Below are 21,480 nucleotides of genomic sequence, written 5' to 3' on the forward strand. Positions count from 1 at the left end.
TTAAAAGAAGTTCGCGTAAGTACTTCTAGTAGGATTGAACAAGTAACAAAGATGCCACAAAGCAAAACGCGAAATGCGATATCCGTTTCTCAAAATCATATAAAATAAGAATAAGTAATTGAATAAACTATGAATATTTTTCACACGCGATTGTCAACAATCCGTTCGGAGAAGCGGCGGCCGGCGAAGTGTGAACAGCGAAGGAGAACGCCCGGCAAACAACGTAGGAGCGGGAGCGGATAGGAGGGGGTTCACTACGTCATCACTTCGGAATTCGCTCGGCGACCTTGGAGGGGGACGGCAATAATACGCTCGGGGTGTCGCATTATTATGTATCGCAAAAATGAGATATCTACAAACGCGAATTTACATAATAAGGATATCCAAGTAATAAAGTTGCCAAAAATTAAGATGTGTACTAAAGATTAAGGAATAGATCAGATGAATCCTAAATAATTCTTTTTTAAGTAATTCTTTTATCTTTTTTATTAAAAATATATACTTTAAATATCTTTATTTTTTAAATACGACCGAGCTCCGTATATTATTATAGTATATTGATAATTTAATCTTTTTTATATTTTACGTAAAATAAACTAAAATCCAATTAGGATTTTGTGGCAGAATTCATGAAATAATTTCTTATACTAATTTTTTCAGAAATTTATATATAATTTTGTATATTTTTATATAATTTATATGAAACATTTTTTTCCGGATATATACATTTAGAGATATATAATTTAAATATAATTTTTATCTATTATATAATTTACCTATTACTTTCTCAATATTAAGAATATGGAATAAAACAAAAATAATAAAATTATACAATTCAAAGTAACAAAAAGCCACAATGTGTCAACTTTTTATTAAATATATTGCGTACGTTGCATCGATTTCGTGTAACAAAAAGTTATTACAAACATAATAATCGCTTATTGTAACACAATTTGAAATATTTAAGGTATAGATAAATTGTGTGAGTGACAAACCCAAGAAATAAAACAAAATCACGCAATAAAGCCTATATTCGAAGAATATTAACTTTTAATACTCACTTTAATTTTTGGCACCTATTGATGGTTGCTATTGATGTATTCTTCCAGGATATCAATAGGTATCGATCACTTTATAACTTTTACTGTAGAGTGAAAGTGTGGAAAGCGAAAAATTTTATGTATGTGTGCATGTATATCAACCAATCAACGAGGCGATTTTTACAGTGCAATGGTGTAAAAAATATTTTTTACACTACTGCCTGTATCGCCCAGCTAATTGATTGCTGCTTCCGCTGCTTGCATGTGAATGCACTTTTAAACCGGAAGAAACTGACCAATTACAGCCGAATGCGAGAAGCATAATCGATTGTGATTCGTCTATCGGGATAATCTTGGATCTACAATAGATTTTTAAGCTTTAAGCAATAAGGAATGGACGAATCACAATCAATTATTCTCCTCGCATTCGACTGTAGTTGGTCAATTTCTTACGGCTTTAAACAGCTATTGTAGATCCGAACTTAAGAATAACCCAGGGCTATAATTCAAGAGAAAATCAATAAAGGCATGTGGTAACACTGTTCTCAATCAACGTTGGCGGGAACGTATCTCAATTCGTGAATGGCGGGAGTCAGCAGGAGTAGCGGGGCACATTGATACACATATGAGCTTACATTCATCCTATTTGATTGAGAGCATCATTGACAGTGATCAGTGTTATCAGGGAACGAATAGTAGCAGATAAACATTTTCACAGATTTCGTCTTTCTCACAATGACCCGCAAAAAACGTCACGCAGTTAAACGCAACCTCATCACTCAGTCATTAAGGGACGAACAAGGTTAGTGTTGTGGAATTTTCTATATGTATTTTGTTGAGGAATTGTGGCCGCTTAGTTGCTGTTAGCTAGGTACCATTCAGCCTCATCGCTCCAAGAACTGTTATCAAATGTTTTGTTTTGCATTTCTCTTTTCTTAAAAACGCAGCTCAATAATTGCTCCGTAATGTAAAATGATATAATATAGTAATATGACAATTTAGGAAAAATATATAATTTTAATTTTCTAGAAAAAAATTATAAAAAAGAACGAAAAAGATATACATTTTTCCTTTAATTTAGTGTATTTATACAGTATAGTCTGATTTTAGACTGAAAGTATTCTGCATTATAGGCTGTGTTCGTAAATATCACCTGGGTGCTTCCATATATCATCTTGTCATTATTTAACATTGAAAATAACAAGCTTAAAACGATATATAGCACTCGGATGATATTTCCAATTGTATTTAAGGACCATTTCGACCAACAGCAATTAACTTTAATCGATGGTTTAATGTATTAGAATTGATTGAATATTGTGATTCACACCTATCATTAAGCGAAATGTGATTGATCAATTTCAATCTAATTGTTGATTAAAATTCATTGGAGTTAGTCAAAATGGCTCTAAAATTTAGTGACCTTAGAACATACATATACTGAAAGAGCCATATCGTATCTAAATGTAATAAAAGTATCTCCATCTATCTGTTCTTGTTTGCTGTGCGTTTGCGCATAATTTATATGTAAGCTTGGAACGTGCGTGTGCATGTTCTAAGGCGAGAGTACAAGAACATATCTTAACACTACATAATAATAATCATCGATGAATATATATTACGAAGAAACATTCAAACAAGAACACATAGATGTTGGAGTCACCTATGACATTTTAATATGTATGTTTTAAGTTAGTGATCAATTGTGCCAAGTTAGAGACAGTCCCAAATTTCCTATTTGTTTCACTTTACAATGCATCCCAAATTAATGACATGATTATAAATTATCCCACTTTTAAGTGTAAAAATAATATGAAATAAGTAAAAATAATAAATGTGAAATATAATTTTTCACTAGTATGTGAAGAATTTTATGATTTTTTAATTTAAAAATTCAGATTTATTGTTACCTACACTTAGCCTTACAGTCTTTTAGTGATTGCTGTCAATTTGCTTACTGCTTATGTTTTACTGATTAAGTTTTTTTGCATATCGTACCTATTAAGAGTTAGATATAAGGTTGATATAAAGTATCGAAATGCAGTGATAGATCGATTCCACCAATGTAAGATTAATTTTAATCTTAATTTAACATACTATTTATTTTTTTCTAGTTCTTAGAAAGTGTTTATTTCTTAGAAAAAGAAAACATAAATCGAACTGAAATTAAAATTAATCTTTTATACATTAATGGAACAAGGTTGTATGATAAACTTCGAAATAATGGAGCAATAAAATAATATATAGGGGTATTCTAATTAAATAACATGACAATGTCATTATTAAGCAATTAATCGTTTGAAATATTTATATATTTTACACATTTAACTTCGCTAATTTTATGTGTAACAGCTTTTAGTAAGCATTAATCTAATATACTGTAAGAGAGTGATCAAATTCCTTATTAAATCTGAGATTGAATTATAAATAGCCAACTATTTGTGAATATTACTCTTAAATTCATGTTATTTGGACTGTTGTGGCAGAGAGTGACTCAGATTGCAGTGGAAAGAAACCATATCGAACTAGGAAGAACAACAATGTAGAATTAGATGGAGTAACAGAAGAAGCTGAATTAAATTCCAGTATAAATTTAGATCCATCTGCATTAGATAGAGTTCCTAAGCAAGCATCAATAAAAAAAAAGATGACTACTGAAACAAATTTGCAAGCAATAGTGTCCGATTTTCATGAGGTTGAAATAGAAACAAATAAAAATGTTACCCTAGAATTTGATAAGGAAAATCATGATCCAGAAATAAGTCAAGAAGAGATAAAAGAAAATCCAGAGAAGAGAATGAAAATGGAAAGTAAAAAAATGCTTGAATTAAAAGTTCAAAATAAAAAGGCATCTGTTGTAATAGAACGATGTCAATATTGTAAACAGAAATTAAATAATGATATAAAATTGTATCAAGGACACCCAAATGGTGCAGTTGAAGAAGAAATAGCTTTAACTGATCCTAAGTTGTGTTTATTTATTGGAGATGAATCTTTTATAGATCAAAGTGATGAGAGACCACAAAATAAATTAACTCATTTTAGGTGAATTTTCTTTTATCTCTAAACAGCTTTATAAAGTGCATGTAACATTTATTTTTAAAATTATTATAAAATATCTAAGGAATATTAATATTAAGAGAAGCATGTATAAAGTTGAATATACTAACAGAAAATTTTTTTTTTAGTGTTTATGATATGAATGGACATCTGTGTCCTTTTGATACAGGACTCGTAGATAATAACGTACTGTTGTATTTTTCTGGATATATGAAACCTATCTATGAAGAAAATTCGTCACCCGAAGGAGGTATACCGACAAAAGATATGGGACCAATAAATGAATGGTATGTTACTGGATTTGACGGAGGAGAATTGGCATTAGTAGGCTTTGGTACTGCATTTGCGGAATATATTTTGATGGAACCGTCTGAAACTTATGCGCCGTTCATGGATGCTGTTAAAGAGAAGATATATATGAGTAAATTAGTTATAGAATTTTTGTTAGATGAAATTAATTCAACCTATGAAGACTTGCTGAACAAACTTCAAGTAAATTTGCTGTTTCATATTTTAATGTGTATTTTGTACTATCACATTTTTTTTGTTTATTTTATTGTTTTTGCTATATTTTTGTATTATAGACAGTAGTACCTCCTAAGGAAACGATGACGTTTACAGAAGACACATTATTACGTCATGCACAATTTATTTGTGAACGAGTTGTGTCATTTGATAAATGTGCTGGTGCTGAAGATACTCTTCTTATTACGGCTCCGTGTATGCGATCTCTTATGAAACTTTCTGGTGTCACACTGGGTAAGAAATCAGTTGTTCGTCTAACGAAACGTGCACCGAAAGTTAAAACGCCTGGCTGGTCAATGGCTACTACGACCAAATTAGTTAACAATATGTTCGAAAATATTTTCGCCGGTCAACTTGCTAAGCACAATAATAATAATAATAACAAGGTATATGTCATTATGTATATATTATAATTAATATTTTTCTTATTTGTATTATATTGTTAAGCATTTTCTTTTCTTTGTTAGTTATTAAAAAGGACGCGATGTCGTGCTTGTGAGAACTGTTTGCAACCTGATTGTGGTAGTTGTCCTGCTTGTAAGGATATGATCAAATTTGGAGGTAAGGGAATTCAAAAGCAGGCATGCATTAGAAGAAGATGTCCAAACTTGGCAATTCAGGTATAATTTAATTTTAAAATATAAAAATTTATTTATAATTATCTCTTTATTATATAAAAAAAACCTATTTTGAAAGTAGATTCACATTTTTTATGATTTTTGAAAATTTATGTATTATAATATTTAGTTAAGTATTCGTTTATACATATATATATATATGTAGGAAGCAAATGATTCTGATGAAGAGCAATATGAAAATGAAGAGCAATATGAAAGTCTAGCAGATCAAATGGTACAAGAAAGTAAAAATGAAGATTTTAAAGAACTTAAGAAAGATATCGTATGGGAAGAAGAAAATAAAATTGTTGATGCACAAAAAACATATTATAAATCGGTTACTGTCGGAAACGAAAAAATCGAAATAAACGATTATGTTTTATTGGAACCTAGAGATCCCACAATTCCTCTACAAATTTGTAAAGTTATATTTATGTGGGAAACCAAAAATGGAGAAAAACGATTTCATGCAAATCGTCTTCGTAGAGGTACTGATACCATACTTGGTGAAACATCGGATCCTATAGAATTATTTCTGAGCGACCAATGTTGCGAGGCATCATTCAAATCTGTTAGATCAAAGGCAACCGTTATTCATAAAAAAATGCCCGAGAATTGGTCTGAACTAGGTAAGAACATTATATTAAATTATTTATCATTTTAAAGAGATACTGGAATGACAACAATTATCACGAATTACAACCAAAATTTTCTAATTTTATTGCAAAACATTTTTTATAGAATTAAAGTATGCATAAATAGGAAATCCAAGTGTACCCAATTTCACAAAAAAATATTAAAAAATTGAAAAATTCACTTTTGACTTATACAATTCTAAAGTTAAAATTTGCTTCATACAAAAGTTTTATAGCTCATATCAGTAACATAAGTCAAAACTAATTAATAAAAAAACATAAAAGTCAATGCAAGATCCAAGTGCAAATATCTATTCAAACAATCTCGTATATGAAAAATGATGAATGTTTCGACCTTAGATATTAGGTCATCTTTAGTAAGTGAATAATAATTTAAGATATTTATTAGATTATAAATTTGTCATGTATCGTACATTATATTACGCCGTATCGATTACAAATTTTTTATAAAGAATTTTTTATAAAGAACATAAAAGTGATATCAGGTTTTTTTCTATACATTTATTAATATTGAAAAGTTCGTAGGAATTTTTATATATATAAAAAAAATGAAAATTACCTTTAGTGAATCGCTGTGACGTTATTAATGAAGAAAAAAAAACGTTTGCGCATGACTTCCATAATTGGGATGGTTCTGCTCGTCTGAAACAAAAATTTTAAAATAATTCTTAATTAGTACGCTTTTAGCTATAGCAGGTATCAGAATGAAAGAAAAATATCGAAAACTAAAAAATAATGTCACTTTGAAAATTAAGTTTCCATTCTTGAACATTTTTTTTATCTTTAAAGACTTATAAAAATGAAAAAAGAAACAATATTTTAATGTAAACCAATGAATAATTCCGATCGGAATCCATTTCGAATAATTAATATATATACGTGCTCAGATTTAGCACTCAATTCCTCTTCTATTTATACATATATGTTCTAAGTTGTATTTACATACAATTGTTTACATTGCAGGTAATATGGACACAGATAATTATATAAAAGATACAGATGGTAAAACGTTCTTTTATAAATTGAAATATGATCCTGACAGTGCTCGATTTGAGGCTCCACCACCAGATCCCGAATGCCCAGGAAAACAAATTAGTCATCGATTCTGTCCTTCTTGTATCCGATTAGCTATATTAACACAACAGGATATACCTAAGGTATGAAATACTTAAGAAAAAGTCAGAGAGATTTAAATGATAGACATTAATCTAAAAACTGAATTTCTTTTAATTCTATAAAGTACAATTTTTACCAAAACAATTTTTTAATTTAATAAGATATCTAATAATAATTGTTTTTTTCAATTTCTTGGACAATTAAAAAGATGTAAACCGTTAAAAATATTTTTTGTTATTACAATTTTGACAAAAATTATTTCCTTTACATCTTTTCTTCTATTAAATCATTTTTTATGTACCATTCTATTTACTGTTTTGTACATAAAAAAGTATATTTTGTTTGTGTGCGAGTATATGTATGCACGTATTTATTTCTGTTGAAATTTATTATTTTGGTGTTTAGAGAAAGGCATGTAATATTTCTTTTGTTTTTTTAGGTCTATAATCAAATAGAAGTAAAAAGCAATAAAGAAGTGATTTATGAGTTAATAAAACACAAAGGTGAAGAGTATAAAGTTGGTAATGCAGTGTTTTTGTACCCAAATGCTTTTATGTTTGAACATAAACGAAAATATCAAGAATCTAAAAATTTAAAGATAGGTTATGTAGATGAAGATACATATCCAGAATTTTATAGAAAAGTAGACGATAAATCATCATTCTCAAATGTTGATACACCTGAACCTTATCACATCGGTTACATTAATACAATATATGCTACGACAACTGATATATTAGTGGCACCGACAGACATTTTTATTAAAGTGAATAAAATGTACAGGCCGGAAAATACTCACCGAGATATAGCGCTTATGGAGCAATCAGACATTAATATGGTTTATTGGAGCAATGAAAGTAAGTTATAACAATTAAAAAATGTATAAATATTTTAAATATATTATTCTAAAAATATTAATTTTAATATCTTTAATATTACAACAATCGATATTCAAAATAAATGTTATTTATATTGGAAAAAATTCTCTTAAAAGTATCTATTTAGGATAAGATTTACTTATATCTCTAAAATATCTTTGCTTTATTTACATGTTGTAGTATGCACCGTAAACTTCTCTGTAGTTGCTGGTAAATGCTATCTCGCATATTTCAAAAATATGAGTGAGTCTATTGAAGAATGGTCTATGGATGGCCCCAACAGATTCTATTTTACTGAAGCGTACAATCCTAAAGAAAAAACATTCGATGAACCGCCTTACGAGATTATTAAAACGAGTAAATCCGGAAAGGGAAAATGTAAATCTACAAAGAAAGTGGAAAGAACTGAAAAAAAGCAGGTTATCGAAACACCTATAAATTATCCTACTATACCAAGAAAATTGAGAATGTTGGATATTTTTGCTGGTTGTGGAGGTACATTATGTTATATAGTATATTTTTATTTTCTCTTTTAGCTTCTTTTATCTTCTTTATCATCTTTACATGTATTTAAATCATATAATTAATCACTTTTATTTAACAGGATTATCTGAAGGAATGCATCAAGCAGGTGTAGCTGAAAGTCTGTGGGCAATTGAGAAAGAAAGCTCTGCAGCAAATGCGTATCGCTTAAATAATCCGAAGACTATGGTATTCTCGGAGGATTGCAACAAGCTATTACAAAGAGTGATGGATGTAAGTTTCTATTATGTTATATTCTATATCTAATTCATACTAAACAAATTCTTGTCACTATATTAATATTTTGAATAGATATGAATGGATACATTGTGTCTCTTAATCGTTTTTCTCTTTAAACTACAAGAATATTAATATATATAAAAGAACCATATAATGAGATTATTTTTTGATATAATTTAATAAAATTTTGTTTTCTTTTTCAGGGCGAACGTATAGATAATAATGGCCAAAAACTTCCCCAGAAAGGAGATGTTGAACTCTTATGCGGTGGACCGCCATGTCAGGGTTTCAGTGGCATGAATCGTTTTAATTTACGACAGTACTCTTTATTCAAAAATTCTCTTATCGTTACATTTTTATCTTACTGCGATTATTATAGACCAAAATTCTTTGTGATGGAAAACGTGCGAAATTTTGTGTTTTGTAAGAAGAGTATGGTACTAAAATTAACTTTAAGATGTCTTATTCGTATGGGGTATCAGTGTACATTTGGTATTCTTCAAGCTGGAAGTTATGGGGTACCACAAACGAGAAGAAGGTTTGTTCCATTTTCCTTTATTTGCAATCAAATGTTCGATAATATATCTAATTTTATTTTATCAATTTAACAATTTGTAGGATGATACTCTTAGCCGCTGCACCCGGAGAAATACTTCCAAAGTTTCCAATACCAACACATGTATTCAGTAAACGATGTTGCTCATTAGCTGTAATTGTGGATTCTAAAAGGGTATGTCTTTATATTTTCTGTTTTATATTTATGTTATATACGTACACACACGCATGCACGCATACAGTGAGAATAAAAAAGAAGTAGTCATCGATGAAATAATATCTATGCGGAATTAATTTAAATTTTGCACTTATCTAACTTCTGACCGATAGACCTTTATAACTTAATATAAGTATTCTATAATATAAAAAAGGTGCATTGTTTTGAAATTAATCAAAGAGGTCATTTCTGTAGAAAACATAAACATGGCATTAAAAATCGATATTTTCAAAAGAAAGTTATTACTACTATTTCACTTCCATTTTCTAATTTGTAAAAGTGTTGAAGTATATAATTAAAAATATATTTTATTTAAAAAATAAAAACGATCCGCGAAAGTTATAAAATAATACAGAAACTGGCAAGTACGAGTCAATGCGTGGTTATTAGAGTGTAAAAATACATGAAAGCACAAATATTAGTTAATTAGTATGTATTTTCGAAAGAGATAACATTTAAATCGCGCTAATTATAAAGAGGACATATATGTATGGTATTGTTCATAAAACTATTCAGGGACTGCTAAAATTATTGTTTTTATTTTTAAAAAGAAATTTGTTTCTTCTCTTTAGAAAATAATTAAAATTTATATTCTATTCAGTATTTTTATTTTGATCGCCCTTTTTGGGCGCCCTATTTTCATAACTGCATTCTTTTTTTTATTATCCTTGATACTAAATGTTAAAATTTACATATTTTCTATTGGTCATGGACAAGTTTCCATTTTCATATGAAAAATCTCGAAAAGTAAAAAAATTTTTTAATTCATTTTCTGTGACAACTTTGAATAAGCCGTTTTAAAAAGCAGTTTTCAATTTTCAAATTTATGTTGATTTGAATCACGAAAAAAATGTTTACAACTCAACTTCATAGAGTCATTTGACTTTGTCAAATTTTCGAGGTATAAATCTTTGAATCTCCTACTTCGTTTTCTAATATAAAAACAGCTTAGAGAAAAATCAAATGAAGAAGTTTAAAGTAAAGGCTTTATTTCTTAAACTGACAATGACAAATAGTTAAAAAGATAATTGTACGATTTTTTTTAACGAACTTGCAATAGTTCAAAGATCATTTTTCAGCAAAAATTTAATGATTCTTTAATTTTACTGTTATGTATGTATGTATGTATGTATGTATGTATATATGTATATATTGTGTGTGTGTGTGTGTGTGTGTGTGTGTGTGTGTGTGTGTGTGTGTGTGTGTGTGTAATACACACACACACACACACACACAGAGAATATATTTTGTGATATATTGATTCTGAAATCAGTTGATAGAAATTATCAGGATCAAGTCGATGTGTGAACAATCGCACATTGAATGTATAAAAAATATACGAGATCTATCCCAAAAATATCCGACCTCTACATATATCTATGTTCTTAAGCATCCTCTCTATTGTAGAAAATAGATATTCAGTATTTAGGGGAGATTGTGAGGAATATTCTCACCAAGCGGCACGAACTAACGAGCTGTTCAGTCGGCAACGGTACGCATTGATTAATTATGTGAGCGTCAAAAATTCTAAGCTTATTCGTTTATGACATCTAATTTATGATTTTTTCAACTTAAAAAGTAATCAAAAATCACACGAGGCTATATCTGAATTGTACGGAGATTGGCGAAGTTGAACAAATGCCGTGTTTAGTAAAAAAAATCAGGTGAGATGAATGAATAATATAACATTCGGAGTTTTCGACGCTCACACAACTACTTATCTCTACCGACTGAACAATTGTTGGGTTGTGTCGCTTGGTGGGAATACTTTTCAAGGTCTCCCCTAAATACTGAATGCCTGTTTCCCATAACTGACAATGCCTAAGGATAAAAATGCACAAAAGTCGGATACTTTTGGGATAGACCTCATGTATGATGATATTGACATGATATCTACTATCATGAAGAGTTTTTTGTATGATGTATATTTCAGTATATTACCAATTGTGTTCAAAAAGAATCTGCTCCATACAGAGCAATTACTGTAAAAGATGCTCTGTATGATTTACCAGAAATTAAATGTGGTTCAAATATAGAGGAGATGTCTTATGTTGGTGAACCGATAACACATTTTCAAAGGAAGGTAACTATTATAGGAATGCATCTCAGTATATACGCATAACAATTAAGAAATCACTTTAAAACCTGCCAATTTTGCCGATCTTTAAATAGCTGTATCCCAGCTTCAGGGATTGCAGGACAATTTTTCTGGATCCTACATTTTATAAGATTTTAGACAACTAATACAACACACAATCACACATCAAGAAATGCCCCATTCCAGTGAAAAGTTATGAAACTTTCAGAATTTTGACACGACCTGCTTCTGTCTTCGCGAAAAAAATCATTCGATGAAGCAAAAAATATAATTTTAACTGTTTTAAAGTCAAGATTTTATCCTTTAAAATGCACTTAGAAAATTTTCTGGAAGCTCCAGGCTTTTAAATATTGACAATATTTGCAGATTTTAAAATGATCCCTTAATTGTTGTGTGTAATATATTTAGAAACAAATATTAAAGTTTTTATTTGATTTATTTTAGATGAGAGGTAAACCGTATCAATCAAAATTAACGGATCACATATGCAAAGAAATGTCTCCGCTTGTAGAAGCGCGAATGAGCTACATTCCAATTACAAATGGTTCTGATTGGCGTGATCTGCCGAATATTGTAGTACAATTGAGTGACGGTACCTATACCAAGAAATTGTACGTGTAACATCTATTGGAATCAGTTTAGTTTAAGCTTTTTTCTAGAGGATATTTTCCCACTCAAAATTCCTAATCATATATGTATCATATATGTAGCTAATCAGATCTTTTGCTTGGTAACCAAACATTACATTCTGTCCAATACTTTTTAACTATTTCTTTCTTAATAAATCATTAAATTCTTTAATTATATTAATTAATTGACTAAATCCAAATTTTATCTTTTTTTTTTTTAGAGAATATATGTATAATGATAAGAGAGTTGGGAAAAGTACGACAAATGCATTCCGTGGAGTATGTAGGTGCAGTATTAGAAAGCAACTGTGTGATCCTATTGATAAACAATTTAATACTTTGATTCCATGGTGTTTACCACATACCGCGAGTCGACACAATAATTGGAAGGGTTTGTACGGAAGAATTGAATGGAACGGGTTTTTCAGTACGACTATCACTAATCCGGAGCCGATGGGTAAACAGGTATGTTGTTAAATATTTAAAATGATACACATCTAGGATGATGCGTTCTATTTTGCGCATTGCGCTTATAAGACCCTGAGCACAATGGAGGAAATATTAGGAATAGGAATAAATATTAAGATTTCAACCTACTAAAAACCACGTATTCTGATAACTGGTATCCGATAGATTGAAATCTTAATTTATTCCTGTTCCTAATATTTGTTCTATTGTGCGCAGGCTTTAACCCTCATTTGTCTTTGTTTAATATTTGATAAACTATTGAGGAAGAACTAATGCTTATAATGTATGAGTGTGGAAATGGAACGCACTCCTAGTAAAGGTTTTAAAATGGTGAAAGTATAAAATCTAATTTTTAATAATTTTATAAAATACTACAAATTGAATACCTATTCTGCAATCTCGATATAGTAGATACAATTTGAACGTAGCAGTTAAAACCCTTCGCATACAAAATGATACAGCTGCATATTTATAGTGGTATACATTTAAATAAATATCTCTCCGCTTGATGAAATTATGCACGTTTTGTACGAAACGAAAGAATCTGGAAGAAACAAGTGGTATTCTGTCCTGTGAAGCTATTAATGAAGATATTAATCGTTGAAGTTAACCACTATTTAGATTAATGTAGCCAACCCTATTTACTATTTATCTTAACATTCATCAAACTGGAGATATTGTAATTTAGAAAGCTAGAGATGCGATTCACTTAATGTTTCAAATACTTCGTTGATTAGAAGAAAGAACGAACTGATCAAAGAATGTTTCAAAGCATTTGCAAGATTAATTAGATCATATCTAATGTCATTTTGTATGCTAACATAACTTTAATTAATTAATTTTTTCTACGCATTATGCGGCTATACAAATTTGTTTGGAAAGTCCTTAATTTCAATCTAATAATTGATTTTCAGGGTCGTGTTTTGCATGCAGTGCAAAATCGAGTTGTCAGTGTGAGAGAGTGTGCAAGATCGCAAGGCTTTCTCGATTCATATCGTTTCTTTGGTACAATAACTGATAAGCATCGACAGGTTGGTAATGCGGTGCCACCACCATTGGCAGCTGCTATCGGACATGAAATAAGAAAGTGTATCCGTAATATGACGTTAAACACAGAATCTAAGCCTACGAATAACTGTAGTGCTGAAGCAACAACAAGTAAAAGTGTTGACAATAATTTCAACGAAAATTTTAATGGAAGCTACAATGAAAATGACGAAAACATGAACGAAACAAAAACATACCTAATGTCTTAATAACTCACAATAACGCAAATAACAATCTTAATAACGATAAAGATGCAGTCGATAATATTTGTGCAGATAATGAAACGAAGAAAGAACAATTATTATTATTATTATGAAATATAACAGTTTTTACATCTTATTTCTACATTTCAAATTAATATTCAGTATTAATTTTGGTATATTAAATTCTAATATCTGATTCAATATGTATTGAACAGGATAAACTTGCGTTATAATTCATATTTTAGATATTTTTGATACTTCTCGAAACTCATCAGAAACAAGCTCTTATTTTGGAATTGAAGCAATCATATTATATCTGTCATATTCTGTGACTTTTTAAAATCTAATTTTAATATTATTTTTTAATTTATGCATTATGAAATACATTTCACAGTTACTTACACAGTTCACATAGCATGCAGGTAGTATTCTGGTATAGAAAGAATCTACAACTGTTTTATAGCTTTTATAAGTGAAAATGTGAAAATTTGCAAGTGATTTGATAAAATTGAGTGGATATTGTTACTACTGAAATTTTCAATTTTTAATATTGCAAACAAACCATACATAGTGAACTTTATTTAACAAATAGTAATGACTTATTGTGAATTTTATGTATAAAAATATTGAAATAGATTTGCAAATAATTTGCCATAATTCGAGGATAATCATTGAATGTTATACAAAGTGTTTTTTTTTCTTTCTTTTTTTTACTGTATATAAATCTTACAGTAATAATATCATTACTTGTGAAAAATAAATTTATTGATCATGGGTTTTATATGTGAAAATATCAAAGTAGATTTGCAAGAAGTCTGAATTATAACTGACGAACATTATTATTATTGAATATTGTACAAATTATATATTGTACATGAGAATTGTATATTATCTTTATTTGCAAAATATTTTTTAATAATTTTTATCAACTATATATGTGAGACGTTAGAAATACAACATCTCGCTCGATAGTTCGATGCAAGTTCAATAAATATATATTTACTCACGTTTTCACTATCAACGCTCGTTACAATTCTCTCTTCGCGCGGGCGTGAAGTTTTTTTCTGGAAAACTCGCGATGCTCTTGCACGCCACGACGCGTAATCTCTCGCGAATCTCTTAATTCTGTCTTTGGATAAAAACTCGCTCGTTTTAATTCTTTCGAAAAACGTACTCGCGCTCGAAAAAAATATTCTCTCGTAACACATATTCTCAGGGAACGCTTTCGTCTCTCAAAGTTCAAGAAGAACGCGCTCTCGCGTTTTTTGTATCTAACTCGCGACCGACGCGCCACACACACACACACACATACACCACGCGCTTCTATCGACACAGTCGGTAACGCACACCTCACGCACCTTACATATATATTTTTAGTTCACACTCCTATCACAAATATGTTACTTTACAAGTAAATATTCTTGTGTTTATTTTAAATATGTATATACTTAGATTTAAAACGCGTTTTATTTTAGGTGCAGACTCTGGCAAAGGGTGCTTTTTAACAAAGAGACACAGAGATGACACTGTATAATACAATAAATCCATTACATCTTTGTTGTTTGCTAATGTTAAATGAAGATGACATATAATCACTGTGTCATTTGCTGGAAAGTACCAAAAGTTAGTCCTTATTAGTTTACACACACATTCAGTGTTATTTTTTTTAATGTTTGATGCCTTTCTTTATGATCGGGAACCACCGACGAGATACTATCTATTGCAAAAAAATTAAATTTTTCTCTGCAGTTTATCATCTTTGTTGATTTAATCAAACTTTGACGATATAATAACTGAAATCATAGTTTTAAAGAAAAATTGAGTATTATTGAGTTATAAATACATAAATACGTCCACTAAACTAATAAATCATAAAATTAAAGTACAATATTATTAGTTTTTAACACTTAATCACTTCAAGGACGCAAACTCCCATAAGGATGTCGGTCTTTAATAGTATCTCGACGGTGTCGGAATTCAGGCTATTCAATAGTGGGAGACACCAGAGTTAGGAAGTAATTACTTGTAATGACGTTACATTTTTTTCTAATAAGAAATAACGAAATTGACTACGTTAGTCTTGTATCATTACTTTTTGATAAATCACGATTGTCTCAAACAATAAAGATTGTAGGTATTAAATAAATAAAAAACTTTTTGTTTATTTTTGCTTTATTCACTATGCTTTAGCGTAAGAACACTAAAAACTAAAAAATATCTATTATATAATAAAATATCATAGAATTAAACATAAATGTATGTAAATTAAATATTTAAAAGATAATGTTTAAAGATAAACATTTTTCTAAATATCTTTATATAAAGTATAGTTTATATTAATAATCGGTGAATATATTATAATCGGTGAATAAGCCCGTCTCCTGCATAATTACAAAAAAAAAGTAGCAGAAAATAAGGGAGCATTTATACGCTAGTTGCGTACATTACGTAGCTCAAGTGATGTCACCAATCGGCTAAATCATGTAACATAGATGCTCAAACAAAATCGGCACGCGCTGTTTATTATTAATAAAATGCCTGCAAAAAAATTCTATTGTGTAATTGGTGCAAAAATTAATAGGGAATACAAAATCTTGGCCATAACGGTAAAAATTAATTAAGTTATTTTTGAGTTTAATAAAGCTAAATCTAAAATAACATGCAATATTCCATACGTCAAATACATTAAGCCCATTCTACATTAGCGCAAGCTGATCGCAAGTTTGTTGCGATAGCCAATATGAAGTGTTGATTTCAAAATGCAAACTTCAGATTGGCTGTCGCAACAAACTTGCGATCGGCTTGCGCTAATGTAGAATGGGCTTTATCTGTCTGTGTTCATTTAGTACTTCACTGACAAAGCGACAGTACACACTGGATGCGGAAACGCTTGTCGCGCGGTAAAATGTGTCGCGGTAACCAAAGAACATGTTAGGAGCCTGTGAGTTTATGTTTTTTACTTGGCATATGCTTTCAATCGCCCCCTTTTTTAATTTTGTAATTAATTCCCGAACGCAACCTAAATTTTTAGCGCTGGCAGTGAATAAAGTGAATTTTGGAGCACAGCCAGAGGATGCGTCTATAGTCATAGAGTATGAAAATGTGACCGTATGTAACTGCGCATGTTTGCAATTCGCATCGCAGTATTCGCAGTACCACCGACGAGGTACTATTAAAGACCGACATCCTTACGGGAGTTCGCGTCCTTGTGAATATTGTAAGTAATTAAAAACTAATAATATTGTACTAATCTTATGATTTATTAGTTTAGTAGACGTATTTATGCATTTAGAATTCAATAATACGCGATTTTTCTTTAAAATTGTGATTTCAGTGTTATCATCAAAGTTTTATTATCAACAGAGATGATAACTGCAGAGAAAAAATTGTAATTTTTCTGCAATATATAAGATATTATAGCTTTACAAGTGTGCATATTTATTTATAGAACATTTATGTAATAAAAAATTATGAATTTAATAATGTATGAGCCAAATATTTATGTCAATAATAGCAAATTTATATTAATTGTCGATAATGTCAGCATTCTTTAATTACCTCCGGGCCCTTGGAACCCTTTTTATACCGCCAAAAATTTGCCCAGGATTAACGATCTTTAATAGTATCTCGTCGGTGACAGTACATACATAATTTGTAGCTGTGACAAATTTCCTAACCTGAATAATCGTTAACGATTAATATCTCGTTAATATCTCATTTCACGGGACAAAGTGATGCTTTTCTCGATCAAATCCGTTCGTTTCGAATATAAACGCGTCGAATGAGTCTAATTTCAATTTTTTAGGTGACGTGGCTAAATTGAACAATTACCGATATAAACAGCAGTTAATTTGCGAGAATATAAAAAATTTATGAAAAAGGACGCGTAAAATTAAAGATATACGTATATATTATCAAATACATAAAAATGTGACTTTGATCAGTGTGTGAGCAAGTTGAAAAGCTTTTCAATTTAGTTTTCTGTTTTTGCAGTCGAACAAAAGTAAGACAGATAAAATTAATTGCTTCTTTTAGTATTATTGAAATAACAATATAGATAATAAATTAGCTTGATCCGAAAAATTGTAATACAATTATTTATGTAGTACATATTATCTCCCTTATAAGGGACACATCCCTTTTGAGTATCTGTAAAGAATACCTGGGTGCAAATTCGCACCCAAGTATTGTAAATTAATTTAGTTTAGACAATATTAATTAATTCATTCAACTGTTTAATTAACTCTTAAGCCAGTGGCTTAAGAGCGACACATGTTTTCCTGCTGGATTGCTAACTGGATTAGAATTTTGCCACCACTCATTAACCATAAATTAATGCTAGCATCTCAGCCAATATAGTAGCAAGAATCTAATCCAGCAAGAAAACAAACATTGTACGCTGATGGTTTTATTTGTAAATATATTTTGATCTTATTTAAAGTTTTTTTTTTATTTGAACATAAGAACAAAAATCAATAGAGAAATTTAATATTGAAAATTTAATATTTGATAAATTGTGAAACGTGTATTTCTGCTTCTATTTTTTATAACTTTATTTTGAAAAATGTACAGGGTGTTTTTGAAAATTTGTGACAAACTGAATGAGCTGAGAGATCTCTTAAAATTAAATAATTCGTTAAATATGCTATATAATAGATTCAGCAATATCTCCTTGAAATAAGGCATCGATTTTCATCAAATGTTTTTGAGAGTTGCATAATGGTAATGAAGCTGCCATTTAAAAAAATGTGTTGCAGTAAAATATATAAAAATTTAAAATATTTTGCTCCAATCTAATATTATAGAAATTGAGCAACATTCAACAAGGTCAAAAACTGGCATCTTTAAAGAAACACTGGACACAAATTATCTAACAAAATTAGCTTGACCAGATCTATTATTTTTCTAGTGTGTTCTTCAGGTTTTTCAAAAATGGATTTGCGTAATGATATTAAGAAGGCAACAGCACTTACTTTCTCAGACAACGATGCCAAGTTCTATCTATTGCAAGAACCAAGTCAGGCTGCAAAAGATAAAAAAATGAATGAAAGATCAGTGAGGAAACCACGAAACATACGTGTCAGTATATGTAGTAAATGTTTCATTTTATTGTTATTAAGATAATGTACTTTAATTATTATACATCTTTTTAAGTAAAATAATTTTGAGAAATTTTATTCTTTGTTAATAAATTGCTAATTAGTTACTAAACTTTACCTTCTAAAAAGAAATCCTTTTTTTAAAAGTATCTCGCCTGTACATTTTTGCAGTCATTGTATGTTAACACATACATGAAAAGTAATATTTGATTTTATATATGCAGTGTACTCTAAAAGTCCAAATATATATTGAAAACGATCAAATATAGCGAAAAATATGTGAGAAGCAAAATTGTAGGATTAAAAAAATATACCTAATAAATGATAAGAGTTTGAACGAAGTTTGCAAGATCATATGAAGATCAAGTTAAATTTTTTCAGTAGAATACTCTTTTTTTATTGCATATTCTTGTAATTTATTTCCAGAACTTTTCATTATCATAAAATATTGTTCCTCAGATGTCAAAGGATTTTATTGCCGTGTCATGATTCCATTCTCCCTGTTAGTCAAGCATACTTTGCAAAATCATGCAATTTAATGCTGAGCACAAATTTTCGACTAGTTGCTGAAAACGTAATACATAATCATACGTATTCAACAACACGAGAGCAGATTTGAAACATTTTGTGTCAGCAGATTCAGAGCAAATGGAGAACATTTTGTTGCTCATTTTGATGTCAGCAAAATGACTTCCATTCATGGAAAACTTTTTGATTTATCATTCATTTTCATAAATCGTTGACAACAAATACATGGCAAGTTGGCAGCAACACATGTTGAATTCATATGTTCTACCATAGGCAAATGACTTATACAACTTGTTCTAAATTTGCTGAAAACTAATGCGCTTTATTTTCGACAACATCGCAGCAAGAACACAGACAGATAGCTATCAGGGTTGCTAATGGCATTACACCCTTTGGCACCTCTGAAGAAAACACCCGTGAAAGTCTCAAAAGTATTTTTCCGTTAAGTACCTCCCATGTTATGAAGTTTGCAAATTACAATATAGTCAGCATTAGCATTACCCAAGGAGATTGTTTTTATTTTTAGTTTCAATGCAAAAATGAAAATAGGAGGAACAACCTCCAATGGTCTTGATTTTGATGTATGTTGTCAAGATTATGAATAAAAGATTTTAAAGAGATAATAAAAGAACATGCAATATAAAATGGAAATTTCTAGTCGAAAAATTCAACTTAACTTTCATCTTGATCTTGAAGACTTTATTTAAAGTCAAACCCTTATCATCAACAGATACATTTTCTTTAGCTCTACAACTTTGTTTATACATTTTTCGCTTTAGTTTAGTCATTTTCGAAATATTTTAGCTTTTCTGAACTTTTAGAAGATTCTGTATATATTATTTCTAAACAATTATTCGCTCATTTAATTTCAGTTATTAGAAGACTCTGATTCATCAGAAAATGATAACATGGATGTAAATATATGTAGTAGAGTAAAACCTACTTTCGACAAACATGAAGTCTCTGTTGCCGTTAAAGAGGTAAGCAAATATTCTTATCTAAAAAGATAATTAAGACATTAACAAAAATACATTTTTTATTTTAATCATAAATAATAGCGTTAGGATTTTAAGATAAAATTAATTTCTGTGTTAAAAAATATATATTTGAAGAAAAATTTATTAACTTTATGTTATTTACACATCAACTGCACATCTAAGCAGTATAAAAAAGCTAAATAAAAATAAACATTAATTTTTAAAGATTAATTGACGTAGCTAAAAAAATTAAATTAATATGACATAGGTAAATGGTGGACGTGACCTTTCAAATAAACATTGGGAAGAGAGTTTCTTCAGAAATCTTAAAGAGATTCAATGTGAGAAAGACATATCTCAAAATTCTTCCAAATATGATAATATAAAAGTAAATCAACCTAAGGCTAATAATTTAAACGATAAATGTATTAAACAGAAAGATAAATTATATAGAAATGCTGCAATCATGGGTCTTTTGAAAACCAATAAGATTTCACTACAGGATTTAATTATGAATGAAAATCCAATAAGGAAAAAAGACGAACTAGAAACGATGGTAAGCATAAATAACATACAATTTGATTATAATATTATGTTATGAATACTACTATTATACATTCGATATGTATATTCAAAGTAGTCTGAACGTAAAAAAAAAAAAAAAAACATTTTTCACCTTATATCAGCATGAAATCGCATTCAATGGACGTATGGACAATAATAAATGCCATGTGGAATCAGTTCCTCTTCGTGAAGATCCTGAAATCTGTGTTCACCCTTTACAAATGGGAATAGATGAAAAACAATTTAAAAATATAGATTTTTCTGTATCACGAATTGGTAAGAAGATAAAAGTGACACCACAAGAGCATTTTCTTGGAGCGACTGATGACGCTTCCTTTAATTTTGTAAAGAAGAAAGACAACAGTACATAATCTATTATTATTCAAATACACAAAATTAGCAAACGTTTCCTACGTGCATTAAGAAATTATATATATATAT

General features: G+C 29.6%; 2 protein-coding genes across 6 annotated transcripts; both read left to right on the forward strand.

Annotated features, from left to right (window-relative positions):
- Nucleotides 1-1,632: 1,632 nt before the first annotated feature.
- Nucleotides 1,633-13,951, forward strand: LOC108751492 (DNA (cytosine-5)-methyltransferase PliMCI-like). 3 transcript variants are annotated; one of them, XM_018491726.1, is made up of 16 exons: nucleotides 1,633-1,842; nucleotides 3,527-4,085; nucleotides 4,229-4,592; nucleotides 4,685-5,011; nucleotides 5,093-5,245; nucleotides 5,409-5,871; nucleotides 6,862-7,055; nucleotides 7,454-7,871; nucleotides 8,073-8,387; nucleotides 8,497-8,648; nucleotides 8,858-9,192; nucleotides 9,273-9,384; nucleotides 11,360-11,509; nucleotides 11,969-12,135; nucleotides 12,375-12,618; nucleotides 13,536-13,951. In XM_018491726.1, the coding sequence occupies exons 1-16, from the start codon at nucleotides 1,776-1,778 to the stop codon at nucleotides 13,875-13,877; spliced, it is 4,362 nt and encodes a 1,453-aa protein (XP_018347228.1). In that variant the 5' UTR covers nucleotides 1,633-1,775; the 3' UTR covers nucleotides 13,878-13,951. The 3 variants fall into 3 exon arrangements, with proteins under 3 accessions (XP_018347228.1, XP_018347235.1, XP_018347232.1); XM_018491733.1 differs by lacking the exon at nucleotides 3,527-4,085 and having other exon boundaries at nucleotides 1,812-1,842; XM_018491730.1 differs by lacking the exon at nucleotides 1,633-1,842 and having other exon boundaries at nucleotides 3,680-3,735.
- A 2,781-nt stretch (nucleotides 13,952-16,732) lies between these two features.
- On the forward strand, nucleotides 16,733-21,433 carry LOC108751723. 3 transcript variants are annotated; one of them, XM_018492071.1, is made up of 6 exons: nucleotides 16,733-16,812; nucleotides 16,903-17,088; nucleotides 18,781-18,950; nucleotides 20,371-20,478; nucleotides 20,744-21,031; nucleotides 21,162-21,433. In XM_018492071.1, the coding sequence occupies exons 1-6, from the start codon at nucleotides 16,800-16,802 to the stop codon at nucleotides 21,408-21,410; spliced, it is 1,014 nt and encodes a 337-aa protein (XP_018347573.1). In that variant the 5' UTR covers nucleotides 16,733-16,799; the 3' UTR covers nucleotides 21,411-21,433. The 3 variants fall into 3 exon arrangements, with proteins under 3 accessions (XP_018347573.1, XP_018347582.1, XP_018347592.1); XM_018492080.1 differs by lacking the exon at nucleotides 16,903-17,088 and having other exon boundaries at nucleotides 16,783-16,812; XM_018492090.1 differs by lacking the exons at nucleotides 16,733-16,812; nucleotides 16,903-17,088 and adding an exon at nucleotides 17,791-17,874.
- The last annotated feature ends 47 nt before the right edge of the window (nucleotides 21,434-21,480 follow it).

This window comes from Trachymyrmex septentrionalis, unplaced genomic scaffold, assembly GCF_001594115.1.
Source record: "Trachymyrmex septentrionalis isolate Tsep2-gDNA-1 unplaced genomic scaffold, Tsep1.0 scaffold112, whole genome shotgun sequence".
NCBI classification, from domain to species: domain Eukaryota; kingdom Metazoa; phylum Arthropoda; class Insecta; order Hymenoptera; family Formicidae; genus Trachymyrmex; species Trachymyrmex septentrionalis.